Below are 11,773 nucleotides of genomic sequence, written 5' to 3'. Positions count from 1 at the left end.
GACTCATTTGAAAAGATCCTGATGCTGAGAAAGATTGAGGGCAGGAGGAGAAGGGGACGACAGAGGATAAGATGGTTGGATGGCATCACTGACTCAATGGACATGAGTTTGGGTAAACTCTGGGAGTTGGTGATGGACCGGAAGGGCTGGCGTGCTGCAGTTCATGGGGTTACAAAGAATGGGACACGACTGAGTGACTGAACTGAACTGAAGCTGATATCAAGTGACTTGAGTTCTAAACAAAGCAGAATGGAAAGACAAACAGAAGCAAGCATGATTGTTCTTCTCTTGTGTTTATCTTCCTAAAACATAACTAAGAACTTGGCCTTTGATATTTACCAGCCTTGCAGGTGGGCCTGGAATAAGTGTTATTGTAAAACAAGCCAGCTCATGGCTCTCCTCCCCTGGGGCTTGGTTACTAATCTTTGGGACAAGAATGCTGCCAAGTAGGCTAATGGGAAAGGTAGCCAACAGGTAGGTCTTCTACCTTTTTGAGTATAATCAGTGTTTTTGTTTTGTTTTTTTAACATAACACTAGTAGGTACACATACACAACTTGCTGAACACTCAGAAGTTTAGTCTGAAAGAGGAGCCTAAAACTAGATTTTATATTTTAGTTTATAGAACTTTGGACTGATAATAGGGGATAAACCTATTTGTTGGCACTCCAGAGGAAATGGGACACACACAAAACACTGCAAGGAAGAGCTTTTACCTTGCAGGCCAGTTGCTTCTCAAACCTTGGAGAAACAAAAAACCAAGGACCCATGTTCTGAGGCTCCTCCTGACTCCAGATAACATCTATAAAAGAAGAAATTTCATCTCAGTACAGCAAGTAAATGTATATACAACATATTACACACACAAAAACACACAATATGTATGTGTGTGTGCACATACATACACATACCATACATGCTATCTATATATGTATATATATGCTGCTGCTGCTGCTAAGTCACTTCAGTCGTGTCCGACTCTGTGCGACCCCATGGACTGTAGCCTACCAGGCTCCATCCATGGGATTTTCCAGGCAAGAATACTGGAGTGGGTTGCCATTTCCTTCTCCAGGGGATCTTCCTGACCCAGGGATTGAACCTGGGTCTCCCGCATTCCAGGCAGATGCTTTACCATCTGAGCCATATGCACATACATACAAACACACATATATCCTCAATACATACCTTTCTAATATGGCACAGTGTTATCTTTTTTTTTTGAGAAATGCATAGTCATATATCCATCACCATCACCACCATGATACAGAACAATGCTCTCAATCCCAAATATCCCCTCATTCTGTCCCTTATACTCAACTCTTCCTCCCACCCCTAGCCTCTAGCAATCACTGATCTTTTCTCTATCCACAAAGTTCTGCCTTTTCCAGATCAAGCAGATAAATGGAATCACACAGCCAGCCTTTTGGGTCTGGCTTCTATGAATTAGCAAAATCCACTGATGATTTTGCCAACTGCAATAGTTCACTCTCTTTCATTGCTGAGGATTAAGATATCGTAGGGATGCACAAAGAGATTGTATCTTCATTCACCAGTTGAAGGATGTTCGAATCATTTCCAGTTTGGGGCAATTATGAATAGAGCTGCTATCAACATTCATACATGGATTTTTCCTTTCTCTTGGGTAAATACCTAGGAGAGGGACTGCGGGGTGGTACAGTAACTCTGTGTGTAACTGCATGCGAAACTGACAAACTGTTTCCCAGAGTGACTGGACCAGTCTGTGTCCCCACCAGCAGCGACTGAGGGTACCAGTTTCCCTGCATCCTTATCAGTCCTTCATATTGCTTTGTTTCCATTTTAGTCATTTGAATTGGTATGTAGTCATATCTCACTTTAGCTTAATTTGCATTTCTCTATCACTGATTATGTTGAGGATCCTTTGATATGGTTACTTGCCATGTGGTTCTTTGGTAAAATGCCACTGCAATTCTTTTGCACCTTTTGAAAAACTGGATTATACGTTTTCTCACTGTTGAGTTTTCCGAGCTCTTTAAACATTCTGGATATTCCTTTGTCAGATATGTATATATTTAAAAATATTTTCTCCTAGCTTTCAGCTTGTCTTTTTTATATTCTTTGCAGTGCCTTTCACAGTGCAGAAGTTTTTCATTTTGGTAAAATCCAGTTTTTCTTTTCTGGAATCTTTTGGTATTATATCTAAGAACTTTTTGCCTAACCCAAGGTCACAAAAATTTTCATCCATTTTCTTCTAGAGATTTTACAGCTTTACATTTAGGTCTGTGATCTACTTTGAGTTAATTTCTGTGTTAGATGCATATAGATATCCAATTATTCCAGCCCCTCTTGCTGAAAAGGCTTATCTTTTACAATCATACTGGATTTATCACAAATGATAGTGTAGCATTGATAGTATCACATTCCTCCAAACTCAAGAAATTAGATGTCATATATGAGAGGGAGGGAGACTGAAAGGGACACCAGAAAAGACAAGGAGACAGTGGCTTTAGCTGAACTATTCTCACATCTCCAGATTCCATGAGAGTCAACTTTCTAGTAACTCTCACTTCCCCTGTACCAGCTTTTCATTTGAGATATTCCAAATACATTTCAGATATCTTATTTTACCTCTAACGTGTTTGTATTTGCTCATCTCTTGCTGCAGCGAATCCAGTGGGAAAGGACAGAGTTCTTCTATTCGGATGATGGCAAAGTCATGCTTCCTGGCCTCCAAAGATTCTCTTTGCTTCATCAGGGCATAGAAATGTTTGCCACAGCAGAACACCAGACTCTTAACCCTGTTGAGCAGCAAAGGGACAATTGGGTGGTGGAGAAATATCTTAAAATAAGAATTGTAGGGATTGCCCTGGTGGTCCAGTGCTGAGACTCCATCTCCCCATGCAGGGGACCAGGTTCCACCCCTGGCCAGGGAACTAGGTCTCACACGTTGCAACTAAGAGTTCGCCTGCCGCAACTAAAGATCTCGTGTGCTGCAACTAAGACCTGAGAAGCCAAAATAAAATTTTTTTAATAATTAATTAATTTTTTTTTTAAAAAGGTAAGAATTGTAGCAGAAGAAAGGAGGGACCACAGAGATTGAAATGCTTTGCCTCTGAAGCAGTGGGGGCGCTGTAGTGGGTTTCAGTCATGGTATGCAGTGGGAAACCTTTTTTAATAACACCCACTCCAGTGTTCTTGCCTGGAGAATCCCAGGGACAGGGGAGCCTGATTGGCTGCTGTCTATGGGGTCGCACAGAGTCGGACACGACTGAAGTGACTCAGCAGCAGCAGCAGCAGCACTCCAAACTTCACTCTTCTGTGCATAATCTAACTCCTACACCACAGACTTAAAGGACTTATACGTTTCAGAATAGAGATTAGGGTCACTTGGTTCACTTAACATGAACGAGTTCTCCCACTCTTCACAAATCTACTGCAGAGTATGAAAATAGAGCTCCACTTCAGATTACTTTTTTGGATCCACAGATGAATCTCCAATAACAGGTTGGAATGTTGTTCCCGGTGCCATTTCCTGAAGAGTTGATACAGCTGCCTAAGGAAGGGGAGAAAAAGACACAAATCTATAAACCAATGGACAGGAGCTAAAGATGCTTTTACTTACAAGGGATCTTTCAAAGGACTAGTGTCAAAATTCTCTCCCTATAAGTAAACGTATGTACTGATAAACATAGTATCTTTCTCAGAAGTATCTGTTCTGCATACTTCAGGATACAATTGTTTCTCTGAGGTTACAGACTATTACCTTTTGTCTGGTGCCATGATAAAATTTTAACAATTAGAATTTCTGTTTGATGACTCAACTGGATTATCAATTAAAAATCTGCCTTAATCTGTGGGAATCAGAAGCAACATTATATAGAATCAGTATTGTAAGTCAGCATAGCTAAGGTAGTGCAATTATTTCTGTCTTTGAGATTTTGATGATAATTTATAAACATAACCATCAATCAGAACAATATAAGAATATTGTGAGAAGAAATTTTATTACTGAGCTCAATTTCAATATATACTTGTTGGGAATTGCCTGGCGGTCCTGTGGTTAGGACTCAGCACTTTCAGTGCCAAGGGCCTGGGTTTCAATCCCTGGCCAGGGAACCAAGATCCCAAAATAAATATTTTGTGGTACAGCCCCAAAATAAATACTTGTAAAGAACTTAAAGTAGAAAACTGATGAAGCCCAAGGTGAAGGATTTGATCTTTTCTGCTGTCATCTAAGTTAGTTTCCCTATAGTCTAGTCCCAGCTGAGTATATGACAGTCAAGGTCATTGAGGACAGCCATATAAACGCTGGAATATTGTGATATAATCTAAAAGCATAATATTAGCTATTGCTAAGTGCCTCAGTAGTGTCCAACTCTGTGACCCTATGGACTGTAGCCCACTAGGCTCCTCTGTCCATGGGATTCTCCAGGCAAGAACAGTGGAGTGGGTTGCCATGCCCTCCTCCAGGGGATCTTCCTGACCCAGGGACTGAACCCAAGTCTCTTAAGTCTCCGTCCTTGGCAAGTGGGTTCTTTACCACTAGCATCATCTGGGAAACCCTAAAGGGGACTCTCTGACTACATAGCAGGAGGCAATCTTTCTCCTTTCTGAACCAGAGTCCTTCGTCAGTCCCCACATCCTATAGCAGAAATCAAAAGGAGCTGGAGTTCAGAGTCAGGTACCAAACTGGGGTGGGGTTTTCGTACCACTTGACAGGTGTACCTCTGAGTCATGTCTGCCACATGGCAAGTCACCTCTGAGTAGGCCATCCATGGTGAGGGTTGGCTGTGTATATTCTGCTAGATCACTGTATCAATTTTCAGGAAGAAATCAGAATTCAGTACTGGTACTGCTGACTTTCCACTAACAAAAGGACTTACGTGTCTAATGAAGATATTAGATGACTTAATAACCATAGTTTTTCATTTGAAAATCTATAGAATAGCTGTTGGTATTTTTTAAGTTCCCCAAGGAAGGCTTCACTTATTTGTTTAATAAATTGTATATTAGACTTGGGGAGAGGGGTGGAGCATTAGGGCCAGAAAATGAACTCTTATTCTCAATTTCAAACAGCAAAAGAAATTCTCAGTAAAACTTTTAACTGTTCACTCAATACCTAGTAACATACATACATACATATATATATATATATTTAATATCATTAGTCTCCTTTTAGGTATGATGGAGGGAGCAGATGACAACCTTAAGGATACAATGAAAGTTGGGTTCAAGAATCCCAGACGTATATGATTCTTAGAAATAAACTATAGTAACTTTACATTTTGACTTGGCCCCTTTCACATTGATATTTCAAAATATCAGTGTCAAGAAAGCCCCATCAGAAAGACCGCATAAAGGGACTTCCCTGGCGGTCCGGTGGTTAAGACCACGTGATTCCAAAGCAGGGGGCTCAGTTTCAATGCCTGGTCAGGGAACTAAGATCCTGCATGCCACATGTAATGGCCAAAAATCAAGCAAAAAATGGAAGAAAGAAAGGGATTGCATTCATTTTTCTCAAATGTTCCGTGACGTTCCTTAAGCCACCTCAAAACACACAGGGTTGTTCACAGAGAGAACAAGTAGACCAAACAAATGAACCGCTGCCATTGGTGAAAGAAGCTGAGAAGCATTCCCTCATTTCGGACCCCTGAGGCCGGGCTGGGACAGATGAGGTGCCTGGAGTGCCACATGTAAGCGGGTGCTCACTCCGGGAGAGCTCCAGTGCCCACAACCAACAGTAAGAGCCAGGGTCACCTCGCTCCCCTCCAAATGCTGGAAACCGCCAAAAATGACAACCGTCAAGCCAAACCCCTGGTAGCTTCTCTCAACACCCGTCACTTCCAAACACACACTCTCTGACCTTGGTGAGAAGTACACAACAGTCTCGTACAGCCAAGTCCTGAATGACATAGTCCACCTCACCAGTGGCATCCCAATAAACACGAACACTTAATTCTAATTCAGGCTCTCATACAAACCTGAAAAAAATGATAGCAGATGGCATAAATACATGTTTAAAAGTACTTATTATCTTGAATTCTGCCACTTGAAAACTAGCATATTTGTGTGATTTAAAAACCCCTGTGTGCTTAACACTTAGAGTAAATCAAGAGAAAATGTACCCTTGTGAAGCCAGGGAGTAGATGAGCTATATTGTTACAATGTTCGAAAGGGAGTCTACCTGTAATAAATCATTTCACCAAAGAAGTCTAAATAAAAGTCAGTAAGGGGGCACTCTCCGTCCCCCTTCTGATGTCTATGTCAGAACCTTTCTCTGTCCCTTTTCACTTTAATAAAACTCTGCTACACACACAAACACACACACATACACACATACACAAAGTCAATGAATAAAACCACTTGCTTTCATCAAAGTACTTTGAATTCCCAACTTGCGACTATAAACCTAGCAGTGCTGACACCATTTGGACTTTGAAATGTTTTCTAAAAGATTATTTCTGCTCAGGCTGGGATTCCAGGGTGATAATATCTGCTATGCCTGTCCTTCACAACAATGAAACTGAAAGCGACCTGGATTTCTAGTTATTCTTGAAAGGTTAAAAAAAAGAGAGACACAGCAGCATGGCCAACTAAAACTAAAGAGACATTTCTATTATTTAGAACTGTAACCAGATGTACAAAAGAGAGGGAAATGCAGGAGAAAATATGGCCAGAAGAGAAAGACTGACAAACCAGCCTTCAGCTTTTTCTACTTACGGGAAGTCTGAGCAGTGTCTTCGGAGAAGCAAGGATGAGGGGCTTCCTGAAGTTCCGAATCATCTGTCTCCGGAGCAGGTGGAAGTACTGGGCGGGCGTGGTGGGGTGAGCCACGCACATGTTCACAGTGTCCCCATCCACACCCTCCTCTGTGCTGTCACACATCTGGGAGGGAAGTGAGAGGAAGGAGCCAACAGTTGAGTCAGCTCACTCCATCCTAAGGGCACAGGCTATGCCAAGGGGAACTGGGTATCTCCACGAGATGGAGAGATGTGTCTCTTCCTCACAGAAGACCAGAAGGTAAATGTATGACCTGTGAAGAGACCTGATGGCTCCCATCTGCCGAGTCTGTGTTCTAACGTGGTTCTTTCCAAACATGGTGGACTGCAACAAGCATCTGAAGAGGGGGAATTCCCTGATGGTCCAGTGGTCAAGACTTTCACTGTCTAGGGCACAGGTTCAATCCCTGGTTGGGGAACTAATATCCCATAAGCTGTGTGGCATAGCCAAAAATAATTAAAATTTAAAAAAGAAGCATCTGGAAGGGACTTTTTGAAAAATACAGACTTTGATGCCTGTGGGGTGAATATGTTAGAAGGATGAACTGTCTGAATCTCACTCGCCTGATGAAATAAATGCAAGGATAGTTTTTTTACAGCAAGAATAAAAACAGCTAACAAGGTTGAAACTCTGAGGAAGAGGAATGAACTCTCAGAAGACTGCTGGGACAGAAAGTGGAGGCATGTCTTCTAACCGGAGTCAAGAAGCAGTGGAGAGGAATTCCCTGGCAGTTTATCAGTTAGTACTCGGTGCTTTCACTGCTAGGACCTGGGTTTGATCCCTGGTCAGGGTACTAAGATCCTAAAAGCCAGGCTGCATGCCCCAAAACAAAAACAAAACTGATGACTCCCAAATTGTATCTTTTGCGTACTCATTTCCTAAACTTCTTTGAAAAATTACAGTTGTGTATTTCACACTCAATTCTTTTAATTTACTTGTAATTTATTTCTGCAATCTAATTTTTATTAAATTATTTATCTGTCTTTACCAACCAACCAGTTATATGCATTTATCTATCTACTGTTTTATCTACCTGTCTAGTAATCTATCACCTTTATCTATATTTTATCTGCATGCATGCTAAGATAATTGCTGATATGCACATACTTAGGGCGATGTGTACTGACGTCTTCGTTTACTTTCAAACACATGCAAAAATTACATGGATTTACAGATAGAGGAATGACAGATGAATAGATACATGATAAAACATTAAAATAAGATATTAATGGCAGAATGTAGCAAGTGGGCATGTGAATATTCTCCGTAAAATTTTTCCACCTTTTCTTTACGCTTAAAATTTTTTATAATAAAATATTAGGTTTTCCCTTCTCGCTCCCCGGCCATCTTGGCGGCTGCTCTTGGTTGGGGGCGTCCCGCATCTAAGGCAGGAAGATGGTGGCCGCAAAGAAGACGAAAAAGTCACTGGAGTCGATCAACTCTAGGCTCCAGCTGGTTATGAAAAGTGGAAAGTACGTGCTGGGGTACAAACAGACTCTGAAAATGATCAGACAAGGCAAAGCGAAACTGGGCATCCTTGCCAACAACTGCCCAGCCTTGAGGAAATCTGAAAAAGAGTATTACGCCATGTTGGCCAAAACTGGTGTCCATCACTACAGCGGCAATAATATTGATGTGGGCACAGCATGTGGAAGATACTACAGAGCATGCACACTGGCTATCATTGATCCAGGTGATTCTGATATTATTAGAAGCATACCAGACCAGACTGGTGAAAAGTAAATCATGCACAATTTTTCTTTACTAAAACTGGCCAGAGCTTGTTTAAAAAAAAAAAAATTAGGAAGTAATATGCACTAAGTGGCATTGGTAATGATTCTTACCAAAAGATAATGGTAATCTCTGGGTTGTTACTTCACATTTTTAATGGTCATGAATCATTTTATGAAAATACTATCACTACTTGGATCTCGGCTTGGTCCTAGTGCCTGTGAGCGTGCTCAGTCCCTCAGTCACATCTGGCTCTCTGCGACCCCTGGACTGTAGCCGACCAGGCAGCTCTGTCCATGGGATTCTCCAGGCAAGAATACTGGAGTGGGCTGCCATTTCCTCTTCCAGGGGATCTTACCGGCTTAGGGACAGACGCTTCATCTCTTATGACTCCTGCATTGGCAGGAAGATTCTTTACCACTGAGCCACCTGGGAAGCCCTTGGTCCCTGTATCTCTGTTTATAAAAGGCTCCTTAGAGGATTCCAATGATCATCTTGACTCAGAAACTACTGATATTTGCCACATAAGAAGAACTTTCACTGCCATGAAACCATGATACTAACATGCCTGAAGCATTGTATTTCCAAGAAATATTGACTGACATTGCATTAGATCTATTTCATTAAAATGCTACGATGTCTTACAGTCCAAGGTTCACATTCAGGAGTGTCTGCAGGAGACAGTTCTATTTCAGCGCACCTAGGAAGCAGGGAAAACTCTCCTTGGAATCTAGAAGGCAGTGGACATACCTGCAAGAAACGCTCTATCCGACAAGATGAGTGCTCTGGTCCAGCCCCGTCGTACCCGTGGGGAAGGAGGACCACGATGCCGCTCTGGAGGAGCCACTTGGCCTCGCCTGTAAAGCAGCGGTGGGCGTGAGAACCTGCAATGCAGGTGCCAGACCACCCTAGGTGACTGGGCAGAAAGACACCTGTTAGTTTGCCGCCGCCGCCGCCACCGCCACCGCCACTGCCGCTGCTGCTAAATCATGTCAGTCCTGTCTGACTCTGCGCGACCCCACAGACGGCAGCCCACCAGGCTCCTCTGTCCCTGGGATTCTCCAGGCAAGAATACTGGAGTGGGTTGCCATTTCCTTCTCCAATGCATGAAAGTGAAAAGTGAAAGTGAAGTTGCTCAGTTGTGCCCGACTCAGTGACCCCGTGGACTATAGCCTACCAGGCTCCTCCATCCATGGGATTCTCCAGGCAAGAGTACTGGAGTGGGGTGCCATTGCTGCTGGACCCCCTCAAAACCATTTTCATTGCACGTGCTTTCTCTTTAGGAGGAAAATACAGGCAAACCTCCAAGATATTGCAGGTTCCAGTCCAGGACTCTGCAATAAAGTGAGCCATATGAATTGTTTAGTTTCCCACTGTGTGTAAAATTTGTGTTTACACTGTACCACAGTCTAGCAAATGTGCAAGAGCACTGTGACTGAAAAACCATGCACATACCTTAATTAAAAGAAACTTTCTTGCCTAAAACTGCTAACCATCATCTGAGCCTTCAGCAATCAGTCTTTTCACAATAGTGACATCAAAGATCACTGACCACAAATCACCATCGCAGATATACTAATAATGCAAAAGCTTAAAATATTGCAAGAAGTACCAAAATGTGACACAGAGACGAGAAGTGAGCAAATGCCGTTTGAAAAATGCTATGGATGGACTTGCTCCATGCAGGTTTCCAGGTAAAAAAAAAAATGTAGTGACTTTCTCTATAGTTCAGTGGTTAACAATCCCCCTTCCAATGCAGAGGACAAGGGTCCAATCCCTGGTCCAGGAAGATTCCACATGCCTCAAGGCAACTAAGCCCATGTGTCACAACTACTGAGCCCTAGAACCTGAGATCCAAAACAAGAGAAGCAGACTGTTTAGAAGAGTCCCTGGACATGGCAAGTCCAGTCTCCTCAAGCCTCCTTTCTTCCTCAGGACCACAAAGTTACAGAGAAGCAACCACGAGAAGGGTCTGAGGTGTGCACACAAAATCCCATAAGTTGTTCCCCCCAGAAAATCGGGGGAGGGTCTCGGGGGAGACTCAGACTTGTACTTTATATACTTGGAATTTCTACAGTGAGCAGGCACTGCTTTTGTAAGTGATGATTAAACCTAGTAAGATGCACAGCTTCCAACTCTGAGATACTTGTGTGACCCTGGGCTGTGGGGAGCAGCTTTTCAAGACTGTCATTCATTCTAATCAGGCTTCCCTGATGGCTCAGATAGTAAAGAGTCCACCTGCAATGCAGGAGACCCAGATTCAATCCCTGGGTTGAGAAGATCTCCTGGAGAAGGGAATGGCAACCCACTCCAGTTTTCTTGCCTGGAGAATCCCATGGACAGAGGAGCCTGGTCGGGGGTCCATGGGGTCACAAGAGTCAGACATGAATGAGCAACTGACACACACACATTCATTCTGATCACAAGTCCTCACTGTGTCACCGCTGCCTGCTTGTTATTCATGCTGTAGTTCCTCAACACACACCAAAAGCAGACCCGAAAATCAGACCTCTTAGGAGTACAGGCAAGTATAGGCACCACTCCCTAGAGCCAAGCACGCTCCCCAGGAGACACAGCCTTTCTGCTCACAAAGGCTTACATGCTCTTCCCAACGTCATATTGAACTGTCTGACAGCTGCTCTGCCCCAGTGGATGACAGGACGGGCCCTCAGATAGTGGGACAAGGGATGCTGTGGCCATAGCTATGGCCCCCTTCCGTACGCTTGTCCCCATGCAACTGGTGTGATTCGTCCACCAGACACCAACCTCCAGAGATGAACGTGTCAAAGATGATCTGGGCACCATTGAAGAAATCACCAAACTGAGCCTCCCAGAGGGGCAGCAGGTTAGGGCTTTCAATGCTCATCCCATACTCGAATCCCAGGACGGCCTCTTCCGACAGGGGGCTGTTGCTGACCTAGCGCAATATTCAAAGTTAACTGATACCATATATCAAATCACAAATCAATAAAAGACATTGATTGGGTGGGGGAAATACTAGACATTTCAGCATCTAGATCACCAATCTAGATAACTGATCAAGGTGGGAATTTTAGACTAATTTAAAGAAAATATGAGTTACATGTCCTTTAAGTAATTTCCTGGTATCTTGCTTTTGACAAGTGTATTTTTTAAAAATATTGAATATCAGTAAACCCCATGCTCTCAGACAAATCGCTAGAGTAGGGAAAAAAGATGATATGCCACTAATTGTACCTTAAAGGATAATTCAATAAACTTCATGTGCCAGGTACCACGCTAGTTGTTAGAGGAACAAAAATGAA

The 11,773-nt window shown here is 42.9% G+C and overlaps 2 protein-coding genes across 2 annotated transcripts in view; one reads left to right on the top strand and one right to left on the bottom strand.

The window, feature by feature from the left end:
- Positions 1-11,773, bottom strand: part of DHTKD1 (dehydrogenase E1 and transketolase domain containing 1) — a 37,481-nt gene that overhangs the window by 1,968 nt on the left and 23,740 nt on the right. The window contains exons 11-16 of the mRNA XM_013968434.2: positions 11,256-11,406; positions 9,240-9,346; positions 6,699-6,863; positions 3,449-3,531; positions 2,607-2,776; positions 716-801 (exon numbers count right to left, since the gene is read on the bottom strand). Of these exons, the coding sequence (XP_013823888.2) occupies positions 716-801; positions 2,607-2,776; positions 3,449-3,531; positions 6,699-6,863; positions 9,240-9,346; positions 11,256-11,406 (762 nt within the window). The remainder of the gene's footprint in view (positions 1-715; positions 802-2,606; positions 2,777-3,448; positions 3,532-6,698; positions 6,864-9,239; positions 9,347-11,255; positions 11,407-11,773) is intronic.
- On the top strand, positions 8,083-8,516 carry LOC102173668 (60S ribosomal protein L30-like). Its single transcript, XM_005687854.3, has one exon. The coding sequence runs from the start codon at positions 8,154-8,156 to the stop codon at positions 8,499-8,501; it is 348 nt and encodes a 115-aa protein (XP_005687911.1). The 5' UTR covers positions 8,083-8,153; the 3' UTR covers positions 8,502-8,516.

This window comes from Capra hircus, chromosome 13, assembly GCF_001704415.2.
Source record: "Capra hircus breed San Clemente chromosome 13, ASM170441v1, whole genome shotgun sequence".
In the NCBI taxonomy this organism is placed as follows: domain Eukaryota; kingdom Metazoa; phylum Chordata; class Mammalia; order Artiodactyla; family Bovidae; genus Capra; species Capra hircus.
Note: the sequence above shows the minus strand (reverse complement) of the source record. Positions and strands in the feature narration are given on the sequence as shown.